The sequence below is a fragment of the Microchirus variegatus genome (assembly GCF_963457635.1).
Source record: "Microchirus variegatus genome assembly, chromosome: 18".
In the NCBI taxonomy this organism is placed as follows: Eukaryota; Metazoa; Chordata; class Actinopteri; order Pleuronectiformes; family Soleidae; genus Microchirus; species Microchirus variegatus.
Window position 1 is genome coordinate 18,990,384 of NC_139819.1, and position 17,330 is coordinate 19,007,713.

Genomic DNA, 17,330 nt, shown 5'->3' on the forward strand with positions numbered 1-17,330 from the left:
AAATCCTGCTGATGGAGCCAGTGAGAAGAAGAGCATTTCCCACTGTCATGTGAAGCTGTTAAAGTGCTAACTGCTTACACAGCCTTCAGGATGGGATCCTTTAAAAGCTTTAAAAAGACACTTGTGGTGCATATATTTAAATATTTTGCTGGTCATCTCCTTAACAAAGCTCCAATGTGTATCTGGACTCCCATGATTAAAAAGAAAATGTCTGGGACGTCTGTAAACATGATGACACTTTCTTCTTGTCATAAAAAATAAAATAAAATCACCCTGCAACTGTGTCTTGTGTCAGAAACATTTCATTCGTAGAAGGATCTTAGGATCCTCACATAAGAAGTGGCTACACATTCAGCTGCACTTCCCCAACACAACAAAGGCAAGTAGTTGATCTTACAAATGTAAATGCTTGAATTATATGGATAGAGATTTGATTTAAAAAAAAACAAAAAAACTGAGCCTTCAAGTCCTTGATGGTAACAACTTGTGTATAAAATTGAGCATCAAACACTGCCAGTGACATTCAGATGTCCAGTTATTATGTCCTCACTGCTCCCAGGATTTCTCAGAGGACAGGATCTCTGATAGTTCTGTACATTTGCAGCGACGTCACCTCCACACACGGGGTCTTAGAATTCTGTGGACGTCCTGTCGGGCTGTATCCAGCTGATCGGCCCATGGGACTGAAGCCCATGGTGGTGCGACCCATGTTTGCGAAACCCGATGATCGGGTCACAGCAGGACGCCGTAGGAAGCGACCAGATGTCACCAGGTCACCGTAGCCCTGTGCGTGAGAGAAGGCGTAGCCTGAGCGGCGGGAGCTGCTGCGGCGAATACGGTGACGTTGAGGAGGAGCAGGAGGTGTCGCTTTGGTCTGTCTCACCTTGAACATCACCTGCAAGTGAACAAAAATATCCACACACTTTTAGGAAACATGTAGTGTAAATAGCTAAATGTTAGACGCATCTATCCCAAACACAGGCGCTGATCACAAATGCTTTGGAAAAGCCAAGGGGGAAAATTGGCATGGTACTATTTATGGGCTGTGTAACAACTGGGAAAACAGGGAAAGACCGATGAAGGCAGATGTTTGCTTTATTTTTTATGAGAACAGGAAAAACCTTGATTATATTTTTATGGATGGATAATAATCACTAAACTACAGATCCCATCATTTGGGGAAAGCTACTCATTAAGCTGTGAGCCCTGAATTTTTAAACTGCATTACTTTATATTTTGGCAAATTCGCAATTAAATCCAGATGGAGAGGCAACTATCCGCTAACTTTTCTCATTTACCCTGAATTTTGGAAAAACTTTCCATGGAGCCCAAACTTTCACCCAAAGCACACATACTCGTGACGAGGGACCTTACAGATTACAAGGAACTCTAGAGGAGCGGGGCTGTGTGCTGAAGAACGCCAGTGCGTCTGCAACCCACCTTTGAACATGACCTTTAAAAGAAGACGAAAAACAAGTAAAACAAGAACTTGTTCATTTAAAAAATATGGAACAAAACCGCGAAACAACCGAGTGTTCTGTATATCTGAATAATATCTGAAAAACTGGTTGAACTAAGTGTGCAGCACACGCCAAAACACGTCAAGGAAAAGCTAAAGAAAGTTAACAGACTAAAATAAGCTCCCCCATACGTCGTCAGTCTCATTTGAAACAAATTTCTGGAACTTTGAGGTGTGGTGGAAACACAAAGAGGTTCCTGGAAATGTTGGTGGAAAAGGTCTTCAGAGAGGAAAAACTCTCTATTTATGTTTGTTTTTTTGTAGTGAACAACATAAAGCACTGCACATATTCTTACAGTTACAAACAAACCCAATGAATCTGTGAATGAAACATTTTCTTACTTCTTCTTAAAACTACATGTTTATCAAAACTGTTTGTCTTCTGGCTGAGGCAACAATAGCATGATGTGAAAGCATGACCGTGTCAGTGTGGAGTGCTGTACCTTGTCATTGATGGTGGGACAGAGCTGAATCAACAGGAAGCGGAAGGTAACCACAGGAAGAATGCACAGAGTGGAAGTCAGGAAAATGGTCAACCAGACGTTCTGCTGGTTCAGAGTGTTTCGGGCAGTTCCTGATTAAACACATGAACAACTTTAAATGGCAACACGTACAGGCAAACAAAGGGACACTAATGTGTTTTCACTTCAAATATATTATTGTGTTAGCTGAACCAGGTATTTAATACATACTCACCTACAAAAGAGAAGGCAGATGGCACCATGAGAAACATGCCGTTACTGTACATGGTGAATGTGACCACAAAATACATGGCCAGGCTGCCCAACACAAAGAAAGTGTTGACTGCAGTCCAGTAAGACATTTCCAAGCCCAACTACACAGAGACACACAGAGAGACAAAAGCAATGACTTTAATTCTGAGGACATGTTTCTCCAAGAAGAAGTATAAGGAACACAAAGGTTTCCTCATACCTGGAGGTTGACAGCAAACAGCAGACATGTCTGTGTTAAGAGGGCAAAGGACTGGTAATTGGCCACGTCCTTGCCGTCGTCTCTCACAGTGTTGTGCATGGCTGCGTAAGGGATGAAGAAGAGCACCAGGGAGCTGTAGCAGCTGTGGAGGGCACACTTGAAGAAGGCTCTCTTACTGAAGTAGAGGTTCAGTTGACCGGGGACATAGAGCTTTGGATGCTGGGAACTCCACACATCGTTCACATCCTGACCAGGACAAAGACATTAAGATTAGATCTTTCTAAACACATAAAAACGCATAGACACATCACAGTTACCTGATCAAACAGACTCATTCCCAGCACAGGTAGTGCTGTGTACACCAGATTGTAAAGTGTTATGAACCACTCATCATACACCGTCTGAAAAGTCCAAATACATTTATATATCAGAAATAAACAAAAACAAGTTGACAATTTGCTGATATATCATGATGCAAAGGTGCACAGGTACTGTTCATCTCTTTGAACACAAATGTGACAATAATATTTTTATCATTCATTCATTCATCCAGTCCATCACAGGGCCAACACACAGAGATGAACAAACACTCCTTTGGTCAATCTAGATTAACCTCTGCTGGTGTTTTTTTCTTATTATTCTACAACAGCCATCTATTTTAGCAGCAGCGCTCCTGCCACCTCCTCATTTCCCCTCCTTACCTGTGCGGAGAAGCCGCAGAAGAAGGCGTACCAGAAATGGACAAAGGTGAAGGTGAAGTTCTTGTAGAAGAAGTAGCGCAGGAACTTGCACATGCGCAGGTAGGACCAGCGGCCGTGCACCAGCAGGAGGCGCTGCAGGAAGCGGAACTGAGCAAAGGAGAAGTCACTGGACAGAACAGCCTGCATGCCCTCCTGACCTGAGATGCCCACACCAATATGAGCCGCTGTGCAGACAAAGACACAGAGAGAGAGTACAAGGTCACATGTATATGTTTATACTCTCATGGCTTACCAGGTGGACCAAAGCCTTTAAATAGCATACAGTATATATCAATCAATCACCTTCACTAAGGATAAGATTATCTTCTTGTCAGTTTGTATGCTTATCAGCAGCAGCATTTAAGAAGTGCAGAGTGGTTTTAGATTAAATTTCCTGGAGAAGGTTATGGCCCAATTAATTATTTTATTTTATTTTTTTTAACCTGTCCCGTCCAGTACCTTGGGCATGCACTATGGTTGACTGCATGTCTGTTGGTGTTGAGCAGATTTTGCTGTTTGCAGGATGAGTACAGTTTACACCGTCTTGCTATTTATGCATGTTTATTATTTTTTATTGATTTATATATTTACTTATTCGATGGTGCAGGAGGACCAGGCCGGACAGGGGGGGTGGGTAGACAGACAAGGGAGGTGTGATAGAGAGAGAGAGAGAGAGAGAGAGAGAGAGAGAGAGAGAGAGAGAGAGAGAGAGAGAGAGAGAGAGGAGAGAGAGAGAGAGAGAGAGAGAGAGAGAGAGAGAGAGAGAGAGAGAGAGAGAGAGAGAGAGAGAGAGAGAGAGAGAGAGAGAGAGAGAGAGAGAGAGAGAGAGAGAGAGGAGAGATGAGAGGAGAGAGAGAGAGAGAGAGAGAGAGAGAGAGAGATTTTTTAAGTCTCCTTTATTTGCTCAGAAAAAATTATCTTTTACATTTTTCTGGAGGAGAAAAAAAACAGAAGAAAAAGTACGAACATAAAAAACATTCAACTCAGGATTTGACCAAAAACTAAAACATTGTTTTCCACAGAACATAAAACACTCTTCTCTCCCCACACTTGCAAAAATTCCGTCAAGTTATTCGTTAACTTAAATAAAGTAAAATCAGTTTTTAGTCTGGTTTTTTAACATCCTCACAAACATGCGTTTTGCGTCCACATCCACGCTGTTCTCTACTCTGTTCCTCCGTGTTATGTACACGGCCATTTTTGATTGACCAACGAAAAAATTAAATAACTGGCAGTGAGTTTTTTTCCTCTTGTCATATCTGTAACCAAGAATAAAAACAGAGTGAGAGAACGTTTCATCAAACAAAGAAAAAAGCTGAACCAGAAAAAGAAACAGAGACGTTAATCTGACACAGTGTAAAAAACAGTGAAAGATGGTTTCTCTGTGTGAACAGGAAGGACATGAATCAGTGACGTTAGGGTTAATGAAATAAAAGCATTTACAGCCACCGCTCCATGGAGAAGCCTCCACTGGAGGTCTCCAGCTTTCTTGGTCAGCGGTGGCTTATACAGAGTTTTCCACTCTGGCTTCCGGACAGTTGTGAGGGACAGGTGAGTCCTCCAGGGAGTGTCCACTTTGTCCCTGAGCTTACTCTGCAGTAATGCTTTTAAAACCAGGTAGTACACTGTCCTACCTGTCATGTTGTCTAAACCATAATCACTAAAAACATTCATTTTTAAATAAAAACCAGAGTCACTTTCAAAAACAGGGGTGATTTTCATATTTGGGAAGGAGTCAGTGGGATCAGGCTGAGCTGAGCCATTACAATACTGAGTTAAAAGAGTCAGTTCAGAGTCAGTTAGCTGCCGCTTCCAGTCCTTCAGCAGGAGACCGCTCACCCTGACTGACCTGGTCCCCAGACACTGTGTCAGAGCAGCAGCATTGTCCAGGTGAGGTCCACACACCTGAACCACACGGCCCAGAGTCAGGACCCTGGCATCATAGAGTTTCTGCAGTAGGGACGGTCCCATGATGCAGCGAAAACGTGTCCCGTGAGTCACTGGTTCATTCAGGAGCCAGAAGAGAGAGTCACATCTCCCTCGTGTCTTAGAGAAAAGTCCCCACACTTTAAAAATCCCCTTGTAGAAGGTGGGGAAGTTTCCCAGGTTAAAACCACGTAAATCCATTAAAAACAGAGAGTCTGCCAGACCCAGTCCGCCACAACGCTCCAGAATGGCACGAGCCACTGGCCTCCAGACCAGGTCCGAGGGTCCAGTTAAGAAGCGCTGGATGTGCTGGAGCCTGAAAGCTGCTCTCCTGCTCGCCAGGTGGACTAATCCATGGCCCCCCTCTTCTTTGGGGAGAAAGAGGACACTCTGTGGAACCCAATGCAGACGATCCCAGAAGAAGTCCACCAGAACCGCCTGCACTCTGGACAGCAGCTTCTCTGGCGGGTCCAGACACATCAGCCGATGCCACAGCATGGAAGACACCAGGTTGTTTATAACGAGGACTCGACCTTTAAAGGACATCTTAGGCAGAATCCACCTCCACTTCTTAAGACGACCCTCGACCTGTTCAAGGAGTCCATCCCAGTTCTTGGAGGTAGAGGCTTCGTCTCCAAGATGAACACCCAAATACTTCAGTCCTCCCGTTCTCCACACTAAGCCCCCTGGTAAAGACAATGTATTCTCCAGCCCCTCCCCCACTGCCACAGCTTCACTTTTCCCCCAGTTGATCTTTGCAGAGGAAAGCTTCTTGAAGTCAGCGGCAGTTTGGGAGATGCTGTCAACATCACCTTGAGACCTCACAAAGAAAATGACATCATCAGCATACGCTGACACTTTAAAACAGTTCTCAAAACCCGGAAAAGACAGACCAGACAAACGAGACCTGAGCTTGTGTAGAAAAGGCTCCAGAGCCAAAGAGTACAGCATTCCTGACATTGAGCAGCCCTGTCTCACACCTCTCTGAACTTTAAAAGGAGAGCTTAAACTGCCATTGACCTTCAGCACACTCTCAATGTCACTGTACAGGACCTTGATCTTAGCTATAAAACCTGAGCTGAAGCCAAAAGCCTGCAGCGTCTGCCACAGGTAAAAAAGCATTTTCTTGATCTAGAGAAATCAGACCAAACTGTGAGCCTAATGAACTAGAGAGTTCCAAAATGTCACGAATTAGAGTGATGTTATCAGATATCAGCCTGCCGGGCACACAGTAGGTCTGGTCTACACCGATGACCTGCTCCATCACCTTCCTGAGCCTCATGGCCAGCACCTTGAGGCTCAGCTCAGCGGTAGTCGTCCCTTATACAGACTGTCCTGTAGGACACACAGAAGATCCTCCCAAATGACTGCCCAGAAGGTCTTGTAGAACTCTGCAGGGAGGCCGTCTATGCCGGGAGCTTTCCCGCCCTGCAGAGTCTGTAGCGCCTCCTGCAGCTCCTGGGCAGAAAGTTGTGCGCCGCCCTGCAGAGTCTGTAGCGCCTCCTGCAGCTCCTGGGCAGAAAGTTGTGCGTCCAGACCGTCTCTGTGGTCCTCTGTGACCTTTGGCAGTCCTTCAAAGAAAGACAGCGCCACCTCCGGTTCCTCCTGAAATTCTGTGGAGTACAGTTCCTGATAAAAACTGACAGCACACTGCCGAATGTCAGCGTCCTCCTGAAGTATCTGTCCGTCCTCAGACCTCAGTGAGTGCATCAGTCTTTTTTGGCCACTCTTGCGTTCCAGCCCAAAGAAAAAATGTGTGGGAGCATCCATCTCCACGACTCTCTGGAAGCGTGACCGGACCAGAGCACCATGTGCATGAAAACCCAGCAGGTCTGACAGAGCTGAGCGTTTGGCTTTGAGAACTTTAATTTGTTCTCGATCTCCTGTGGAATCTGCTAGACTTTGCAGTTGAACCACTTCTCTCTCCAGATCTCTCATAGATCTGCTCATGTCTCTCGTCACATTGAGAGTGTACTGCAAACAAAGCTGTTTAATCTGGACCTTCCCTATGTCCCACCACTGCTGTAACGAGCTGTACTCGCATTTAGTTTGTTTAAAATAAAACCAAAAATAACTGAATACATTCTTAAAACCAGTGTCTGACAGCAGTGTGGTGTTAAAATGCCAATAAGCACTTTTACATCTGATCTTCTTTATAAAAACCACACAGTGTATAAGAGAGTGATCAGACAACCCCACAGGACAAATAAAACAGCTCTTAAAAACATTAGCATGGTGCTCATAACAATAAAAACGATCAAGCCTGGCCAAAGACAACAGGTTATCCCTGCAGTGAGTCCAGGTGAACTGACGCTGGCTTTTGTGGATCCATCTCCACACGTCACACAGCTCAAAGGTTTCTACTATTGTTGCTAAACATTTCTTGGAAGCAGCGTTGGGTTCTGGGTGATTCCTGTCTAGCACAGGATTTACAGTGCAATTAAAATCACCTCCTAAAAACAGATAAGTGTCACTAGAGCAGTCTAAAAGCGCTTCTTTTAAAGTGTCTAAAAACACCAGTCTGTCTAAAGCTACAACAGGAACATATACATTCATAAAAATCATTTTAGTTCTCTCGAACTCTGCTGTTATTTTTAAAAACCGTCCTGGAACAATCTCGTCGACAGTGTATGAGGAGGGTGTGAATTCTCTGGAGAAGAGAATTGCGACCCCCCCACTGTTACTGTCTTTGTGGCTTAAAACCACCTCCCCAGTCCACTCCCTTCTCCAGTCACACTCATTTTCTGAGGTGCTGTGTGTCTCCTGGAGAAAAACTACATCCAGCTGCTTCGTTCGAATGAGAGTGAAGAGTGAAGCCCTCTTCACATCTTCACGTGCACCATTAATATTTAAAGAGCCCAGCTTCAACTCACACATGTTAATATAAAAACTGCATCCAAACAAAAACACACTTAACAAGCTAAAGAAAGAAAGAATAAAACCACTCATTCAGGACTCTCTTTCTCTAACTGGTTCCGAACTTTGCATAAAATCTTTTTCAGCCTAAAAATTTCGGTGTCCATAAAAGTGGGCTGACCAAGGTCTCCTTTATTCCTCATCAGAGTCCTCAAAGACTGACTGAGGAGACGCAGATCAGGGAAGTGATCCTCAACGTTCACTCCCTTCATTCCCTTTGTTTTAGTTAAAAAACTCCTGACATGTGAGAAGGTGTACTCACTGTGCACCTCCCTGTCCTCCTCATCACCCTGTGTGCTCTGAAAATCCTCCTCATCACCCAGTGTGTCTTCTTGTGTGTCGTTTTGTGTGTCACCCAGTGTGTCACCCAGTGTGTCACCCAGTGTGTCACCCAGTGTGTCACCCAGCGTGTCTTCTTGTGCACCGTCCTCTGACCCCTCAGTGGACACCTGTGTGTGTTCCTTTAACATTTTCTTGTTTTTTGTGACGTTTATTTTCGGTTCCACATTTTTCCTTTTAATAGAGCATTTGGGAGATTCTCCCATAGAATCGTCATTAACGTGGTCGTTATGGTCCAGAGCAGCCTCTGCCGCTCTGTCCACTGTCTGTCCTCTGTCTGCAGACGACTCGGTCTGGACACTCTGTCCATCACTGTTCTGTGTGTGTGTCTGTGGTGCGTGTGTGTGTGTCTGTGGTGTGTGTCTCTGTGGTGTGTGTGGCTGTGGTGCGTGTGTCTGTGGTGCGTGTGTGTGTGTCGGTGGTGCGTGTGTGTGTAGTGCGTGTGTGTGTGTCTGTGGTGCGTGTGTCTCAGGTGTTGCGCTGGGACCGTCGGCTCCGACAGGTGTCTCCGCCGCATCGGCAGCAGCAGCAGCGTCAGGCCGGCTGACAGCTGCCCCGCAACCAAAGCACCTGAGGGAGTCCGACGTAACGTGCACAGTATAATCGAAATCATCCACTCGGAATTTCAGGGCCAAATTTAAATCAGTTTTATTATCCTTCAGGATCATAAACACCTGTCTCCTGAAAGACACGACGTGCTTCAGGAGAGCAGATTTGCACCCGAGCGGAATCATTTTGATGGCGGACACGAGTTTCCCGTGCCGCGACAGTTCCTTCACCAGAGCTTCGTTGCTGGCAGGAGTAACCAGAGGTAACGCCTGCACCAGTGATCCTGCGACCACCACACCACTCTCTACGATATCGTTCACTTTGTCAGTGCTGTCCAAAAAGATAACAACAGCACTGTTCATCCTGGACGCAGATTTGACCCTTTCATAGCCAACAACTGCGCCCACGGCGAGGCTACACGCCTCCACTGACACGCCAACACCCGGACACAGTCTAACGGCGTGTCGCCGTGTCAGCTTCTCCAACCCGGAGACTCCAGGTGCTGCCATTGTCTGCAGGGCTGCAGAGCCGGCAGACACCGGCAAACACAAAATAACTCTACAACTATAAACAATAACAAATCAAAATCACTGGTTATAAAAGAAAAATTAACTATCAACAAAAAACCACCAACCAGCAAAAAGGAAGATGATGATGAATTTGTTAGGAAAAGTTAGTAAATCACTCACCACACTCTCAGCCACGCTCACTCCCAACATTCACTCAGAGAGAGAGAGAGAGAGAGAGAGAGAGAGAGAGAGAGAGAGAGAGACTGGATAGAAGTTAGTAGCGTAACACACTAAGGCAATAGGTAACATTAACAACAAAGGTGATCTTGTTTGCAACGGCTGTATCAGTTTATATTCGTTCTATCATGAACCAGAATGTGTATCTGTATGTCTGTGTATTCGCGCATCCATGTATGTGCGGAGGTTGTCCCTTGGTGTGGTCGAGAATCCGTGATGAGAACCGTGTCGCTGCCCCCCAGCTGCCCGGGTTAGGGTAAGGAGAAGGCCGGCAGTAACCCAGGCACATGGAGCGTCCACCGGCCATCCGGGCCAGGAGAAACCCGTAGCCGCCAGACCCAGGGCCAGCTGCAAGTCCACCCTGCACGAGACCAGGGCAGGGAGTCGCAAGGTCTCCATGAACAAAAATAAAACTGAGATTATTTTATTCGGGCAACAAAATCTCTTAAATGGCTATGACAGTGCCATAGGCACCCTGAAGCCTTACTGTCACCCATATGCAAGGAACCTTGGCGTTATTTTGGACAGTGACTTTAGGTTCGAGAAACAGATCAGCTCCATTGTGAAAACAAGCTTCTTCCAGCTAAGATTATTAGCAAAAGTAAAGGCTTATCTCCCCAGGAATGATCTCGAGAAAGTCATTCACACTTTTATTACTTCACGGTTAGACTACTGCAACTCTTTGTTTGTTGGTCTCGACCAGTCAGCACTGCGCCGTTTACAGGTGGTCCAAAACGCAGCCGCCCGCCTGCTGACTGGAAAGAAACGGCGTGATCATATCAGTCCTGTCCTCCTAGGAGTCATGGAAAGCCACGGCCAGGTCCCCCGGGGTTCCTTCCAACAGACCGCCAGCCGCCAGCAACTCCCCCCCCAACCCCCCCCCCCCCACAGCCGCCAGCGCCCCGAGACTCCACAGCCGCCTCTCAGCTCAGCCGAGAGGCGGGCGGGACACGGGTACCCGGGAGGTCCATTATACATGTGATCTACAGTATGTGTCAGTCAGTCATCTAGGTCATAATTGTCTCCTGTGGTCAGACGGTGGGCTGAAGAACTCTCATCTAAGGGGCTTCTGACTAACCTGTGGGAACACCGTGTATTTAGCCTGTGAGGTTGAAACCTGTTTAGAGAGGGTCATTCCACTCTGTGTGATGCACATGTAGGAACATCACATGGAGCTGTTACCTTTGATCATGCTGACATCGTTGGCTCCGTCCCCAATGGCCAGTGTCACCACTTGTTTGTACTTTTTCACCAGCTCCACCACCCGTGCTTTCTGCAGAGGAGTGACCCTGCAGCAAATCACTGATTTACACAAACATGCTGTCCTCAGGAACTCCAGCTCCATGCTGGGCTCCAGAGCGTAGGCCTGCAGAGAGTCAGGAAAAACAACAAAAACAACTGATGAAAATATGACAATTTAAAGCTTAGTACATTCCTTTTAGTCTTTAACTTGTTGAGACGAGGTTTAGACTGATTTCCCAGTGTAATGGCAAAACAAAAATGTATATTTTATCAGGCCTTGCTTTCATTTTATGCTCTTTGCCATCAAAGCATACAGGATTTTAAATAGAAAAAAAATATGGCACAAAAGAACTGCATTAATCAACATCCAAAACAATATTCAGCATTAATCCATCAGCCTCTATTATTATTATTATTATTATATTATTGTCACAGGGAAGTTTAATATCAGTTTCTGTTTAAGTGAACTAATCTTGAAATGATTTTAACGGTAAGTAGTTAGGTTAAGCTGCAGATTTCCAAACTAGATGTCCAAAATAGTAGAAGGTAATACATAATATACAAATGTATAAGCTATGTGGCTCATTGTGGCGCTATGTGTCATTCCCGCTGCTTGAGATCCACTCAACCCACTCCTACCTCCAGTTTAGCTTCTCCACCTGAGCCACCTAACCTCTCCAGTGTTCCTGCAGTCTACCATGACTTGGCGGAGGCGTTCTCAAAGGACCGTGCGCTTTCCTTACCTACTCATCGTCCCTACGATTGCGGAATTGATTTACTTCCTGGAGCCGCACTTCCTTCGAGACGCCTCTATAATCTCTCTAGAACTGAACGCCAAAGCATGGAGGACTATGTTAACCAATCTCTCTCTGCAGACCTCATCCGGCTCACTGCGGCCTTGCATCGACTACCGGGGACTAAATGATATCACTCTAAAGAACTGCTACGCCCTACCCCAGCTGGATGCAGCATTTACTCCCCTAAGTCAAGCACGGATATTCTCGAAGCTAGACCTAAGAAACGCCTACCACCTCGTCCGGATCCGCGAAGGAGATGAGTGGAAAACGGCATTCAACACCCCTGTTGGTCACTTTGAGTATCTGGTGATGCCTTTCGCCCCGACTAAAGCCCCCGCTGTGTTCCAGCACTTGGTAAATGACATTCTGCGAGACATGCTGGACAGGTTCCTCTTCGTCTATCTAGACGACATTCTTGCCTTGTCCAGCATGTCCGCCTGGTGCTCCGACTACTGGAGAAAATACTTTTTGTTAAAGGCGAGAAGTGTGCTTTCCACGCCACCTCTGTCCCTTTCCTAGGATTCGTGGCGGAACAGGGCCGTCTATCTCCGGATCCTTCAAAAATAGCTGCGGTGAAGGAATGGCCAACCCCGACTACGAGGAAGCAGTTACAACGCTTCCTCTGGTTTGCTAACTTTTACTGCCGCTTCACCAAGAAGAAGAGTCGTGGTTCATGGAGGGCCACCCACAATCAAATGGCCAGATGGAGAGAGCTAATCAGTCCATGGAGGTCGCTCTTCGCTGCATCGCCGCCCTCCACCCAGCCGATTGGAGCTTTGTCCTGCCATGGGTCGAATACGCCCACAACTCCCTCACCTCTGCTTCCACCGGCATCCCCTTTTATGGCCTTCCTGGGTTACCAAACGCCCCTATTCAACTTCCAGGAGGAGGAGGTGGCAGTATCTTCTGTCCAGGCCAACCTCCAGCGATGCCAAGCAGTGTGGCAACAGGTACTAGGTAGGTATTCAAAGCTTCTCAGATGTCCCAAAAACAGGCAAACGTGCACAGAATCCCGGCACCCAAATACCAACCGAAGCTACCCCGATCCCTGAACATCCATCCCACTTTCCACTTCTCTCTGCTCAAACCTGTGGTGGAGTCGGAACTGGAGTCTCGCCTTCTCCTGCCAAGACGCTGTCTCCGCTGTGCTACACTACGATCCATCTGCACGTCTCGTCTTCTCCTGGCGAGACGCTGTCTCCACCTGTGCTTCAGCGGCACTCCAGCTGCACGTCTCGTCTTCTCCACGAGGCACTGCCTCTTTCCAAACCACCATCAAGACCAAGTGAGTCCGTTCCTTCGGGAACGCAACACAAACTTTTTGCCATTGAGGAGCGGCGGCTCCTCCAACACCCAGCTGCAGTCCGTGTTCTTCTCTCACTCATTTTCTATTACATTCACATTAGTCTCTGTACCAACTAGACTAATAAATACTAGGGGTGTGACGATACACTTAGCTCACGAGACGAGACGAGACACGATATTGGGTTCACGAGAACGAGACGAGACGAGATTTTGAGAAAATTACAATGACAATATGACTGGACTTTGTAAAAAATTTCATTAAAAGTTCACTGGAAATGTTTAATTATGACTATTATGTGTTATTGTAAGACATTTATTAACAATACTTAAACACCAACTATAGAGTCTTGCAAAAAGACACTCTTGAAATTAAATAAATAATATAAATTTTTTTCACTTAAGTTAAATATTAATTAAGTAATCGGCCAGTGAATCTTAAAACAAGCCATGCAATGGTTACATTTAAAAGTAAATTAAAGCAACATAAACATAAAAGTGGTAGTGTCCCCTCATCTGCCTCATCTGGTGCAGACAAACGGCCCTTTTATTTCTGCGCACCGCCCTTGCGCTGTTCTCTTCTCCCTCTCCTGCGCCGTTCCTCGCTCTGCGCTCCTGCGTCTCCAAGCGGTCTCTTCCAAAGCAGACTGGATAATTTCTCTACGTGTTTTATCCCCACATAAGAATAATGATCTTTATGACGAGGATGGAGTACAGTCACGACCCTAACCCTAACCCTAACCCAAGTGCAGGTGATCTGAGTAAAACGTGACAGACTCTGAAGAGCAGAGCGCCCTTTTCATCGTTTTCACTCCGTGGTCTTTGTGAAAGAAGACACTTTAAAGCTGTAATTAAGGGAATAACAGATGCATCAGATGAGCTGATGTCTTAAGTTAACTGCTCAAAGAGAGAGAATGTTCTCTGCTGTGAAATGAATGTCGCGGGGAGTTCATAATCTGTGCCGCACGCAGCCAAGTTTCACTTTTGCGCAGAGACTTTCCAGCGTTTAACAGGTGCGTGTTTCGACCGCCGAATTATCGCTGCATCCCTAAATATAACATCTTTATTGACAAGAATGATGTAACTGTAATAATGACGGACTTGATAGTGTGACTTGGGTTTCAATCGGCACATGGACAAGCGTGCGCTGCGCTGATTACATGCGCTCTTGTTCCCCGAGGTGTATAAAAAAATCTATTTTAAATAAATAAACAAGCAACGCTGGCGACCCGCCAGGCTTATAATACACTGGGGGAAACCCTGATGTAAGGATGAGCTTTTAATAAACGTCTTTTTCCACAAATTGAAACAAAAATTCTTCTTTTCCTTCTCCTTCTTTAGGTCACAAATCTCGCGGGACAGTTTTTTACCGCGACGAGAAATATCGTCAAGTTTAATCTCGTCACACCCCTAATAAATACTGGTTTTCTTAACCTTTCGTCTCCTGCTCTGCATTCGGGTCCTCTATTCTATTCAGTCGTTTCTTCTCCATAGGAGAGAAACGTAACAATTCCTTCAATGTTTTTTTTCCACAGTTAATCCAATTCACAAAAGGAAAGCAGCAGGATTGTATACAACCTTCTTATAACGTACCAGACTGTGGCCGTTAATAACCAGACCGTACTCTCCGCTCACCACCTCATCTGTCATCAGTTTCACACCATTACCCAGCATCCTTTCTGGTAGAAACATTGACTCTGGAGTATCTGGGTTCATAGAGGTTCGGGCATGTCTGTTCCACAAGAAAATAAACAGCACATTAATGCATCACTGTACTGGTGTACACTGTACATCATTTCAACAGCCAGTCTAATTTTTAATTGTATTGTTTTTGCTCTGACCTCAGTTCCTCTCTGACGTCCTCAGGTGAATTGCTGGAGATGATAAAGATCTCATTCATCTCCTCTCGCAGTAGGTTGCATGAGTAGCCAATGTTTTCTGCTGTTTCTGCAAAACAAATGATCAGCAGTGAGCAGACAGTAACTTTAGAGTTAACATACAGAGCAGAAAGAAAACAGTCCATGAGAAAATGTGTTTAAACAATTTCAAAACAAACATGACAGGAGAGACGGTCATCCAGGGTTTGAAATATATCTGTGCAACAATTTGAAATATCCTACATCCAACATAACATGCACTAAACAAGTTATTATCATAGATTTAACATAAAACAAGATGATGTAACCCTGTTGACATTAACATGAATAACTGCACATGATTAAATATGTTTCTGTACCTTGTTTGTCACCAGTCAAAACCCAGACTTTAATGTCAGCTTTGGAAAGCTGCTCAATAGTCTGAGGAACCCCGTCTTGTAACTTGTCTTCTATGGCTGTTGCTCCGAGCAGCTGAACATAATCATCATCATCATCATCATCGTGATACTGTGCCTTTTTCAGCTCTGTACAAGAGAAATTCTGCTCCTTTGACCGTGTTTTATTTGCCCTTACCAGCAGATCTTTCTCTATCTCCTCGTACAACTGGTCCAGTTTGGTCTCCCGGTCATTCATTGTGATGCTGGCCTCATGGTGGCGCTGTCTCCATTCATTAAAGTAGTCCTCATCAAGATCCTTATAGGCCAGCGCCAGAGTACGCAGGCCCTCTCCAGCAAATTCCTGCAGATCACAGATGCACAAAGACCAATATTATGGATTTAAACTTTACGTGTAGGTACACGTATCTTTTTTTTTTTTTTGTCAGTTAAATTTTTATTGAAATTTTTTTCCAACATTTAAAACAAATACATGCAAACTGAACATATTGCCCGGGAAGTGAACGTTATCCATTCAGTCCTGTAAAATGGTGTATCTTTCAATTATTATTCCAGTCCAGTGTCAGCGTTTAGAGTCCTGTAATGGGTCCATTTCTCCCATTTCCTGTCCAGTTGTGCTCCCTGTAGCCTTAATATATGTGTAAATTTTTCCATCAAAAATATATCTTCCACAATTGTTATCCATTGATCTTTCGTTGGTGGCGTTTCCTTTCCCCATTTCCTAGTGATGGCTTTCTTGCCTGCCACCAGCAGTATTTTGATCAGGTAACCATCATTAGTAATATCAATCTCTTCTGTAAATTTACATAAATAAAGCACTAGACAGGTCTTAGGAATTCCATATCCTAATATTTGCTGTAGTTCCCTTATAAAAAACGGATCAGATTCTTCCATGCAAACTCCCTCCAAATTCGTGAATTAGTGGAGGAGTGATGAATCTCCCACATTTTGTGCCACTCCTCATCTGTAATTTCTACATTGAGTTCTGCCTCCCATTTCACCTTAAAGGTCACATAGAGTGGTCCTGTTGCACATATATGTTAGTTATGGAGGTCTACTTACATATATTAACTTGTTTTTATGGTCAAAAACCTCCTAGTTTCTGTAAACTAGCCGATAGAAATCCTCTTTTCTGACAGTGTTTTTCAGCTGCGATGTTTCAGAGTGAACTTTCACCCCCAGAAGAGAGAGTCTTGTGATTGGCCAGTACTATCCAGCACATCCGTTCTCAGAAGCGCATCGCCCCCCTCTGGAACGGCGGATGCACTGCTCCTCATTATCAAAACATTGTTTTAACAGTGTTTAAAAATAGCTTCTTCACGACTCCCCGCCGCAGTCCCATTTATGACTTTAAACCGGAGTCAGACCCAGAGTCAGAAGACACTGTCGCTCGTGAAACACCTCCACAACGGACGTTATTCTTCTTCTGCGGTTCAATGTACGCAACCGGATGTGCCCGGACTACCGCCCGGAGCAGGACGATCGGTTGTTCAGGAGAACCGCTGCTTACGTAACTATTACGGGATTTTCAGTGATCTCGTTGAGCCCCGAGATTACAATAAAACACAACGTTCTCAGCAATGGCTGAACTGTTTGTTTCGAACCGCCAGGCTTCATAAACAAGTTAATGACTCAGATACACACCAAAAAAAACAGCGATAATAGGAACTTCCGGTCTAGTTCCGCTTTAATATATTTAGTTGTATGTTTGTTGTTAGTACTCAATCCTTGATATAATGATGAGACTATTCTTATGCTACTGTCCTGATATGCTTTAGTTATGATTCGGATGACATCATTCACTCCCCCAGAAGAGTCCAACTTGATCTCCTTTTAATAGTAGTTCCTTACTTTTCGAGAGAATCCAATTCATAACTTCTTCTGAGATTTTAAAAACTCACCAGCTCCCCTTTGTTCTCTAGTACACACCAAGCAGTTATTCCTTTTTCTGCCCATCTTGTAAATCTTTGATCATATTTTGCTGGGTAAAAATTGCTGTCGTAGGCTACCCATTTTAATATTTTAACATCACTCTGGATCTTGTACTTT

The 17,330-nt window shown here is 45.0% G+C and overlaps 1 protein-coding gene across 1 annotated transcript in view; it reads right to left on the reverse strand.

The window, feature by feature from the left end:
• Positions 1–390: 390 nt before the first annotated feature.
• LOC310939807 (phospholipid-transporting ATPase ID-like) overlaps positions 391–17,330 on the reverse strand; it is a 46,481-nt gene continuing 29,541 nt past the window's right edge. The window contains exons 17-27 of the mRNA XM_083904651.1: positions 15,460–15,624; positions 15,246–15,357; positions 14,851–14,956; positions 14,603–14,741; positions 10,851–11,034; positions 3,154–3,377; positions 2,770–2,853; positions 2,453–2,698; positions 2,216–2,354; positions 1,963–2,093; positions 391–895 (exon numbers count right to left, since the gene is read on the reverse strand). Of these exons, the coding sequence (XP_083760777.1) occupies positions 566–895; positions 1,963–2,093; positions 2,216–2,354; positions 2,453–2,698; positions 2,770–2,853; positions 3,154–3,377; positions 10,851–11,034; positions 14,603–14,741; positions 14,851–14,956; positions 15,246–15,357; positions 15,460–15,624 (1,860 nt within the window). The 3' untranslated portion in view covers positions 391–565. The remainder of the gene's footprint in view (positions 896–1,962; positions 2,094–2,215; positions 2,355–2,452; positions 2,699–2,769; positions 2,854–3,153; positions 3,378–10,850; positions 11,035–14,602; positions 14,742–14,850; positions 14,957–15,245; positions 15,358–15,459; positions 15,625–17,330) is intronic.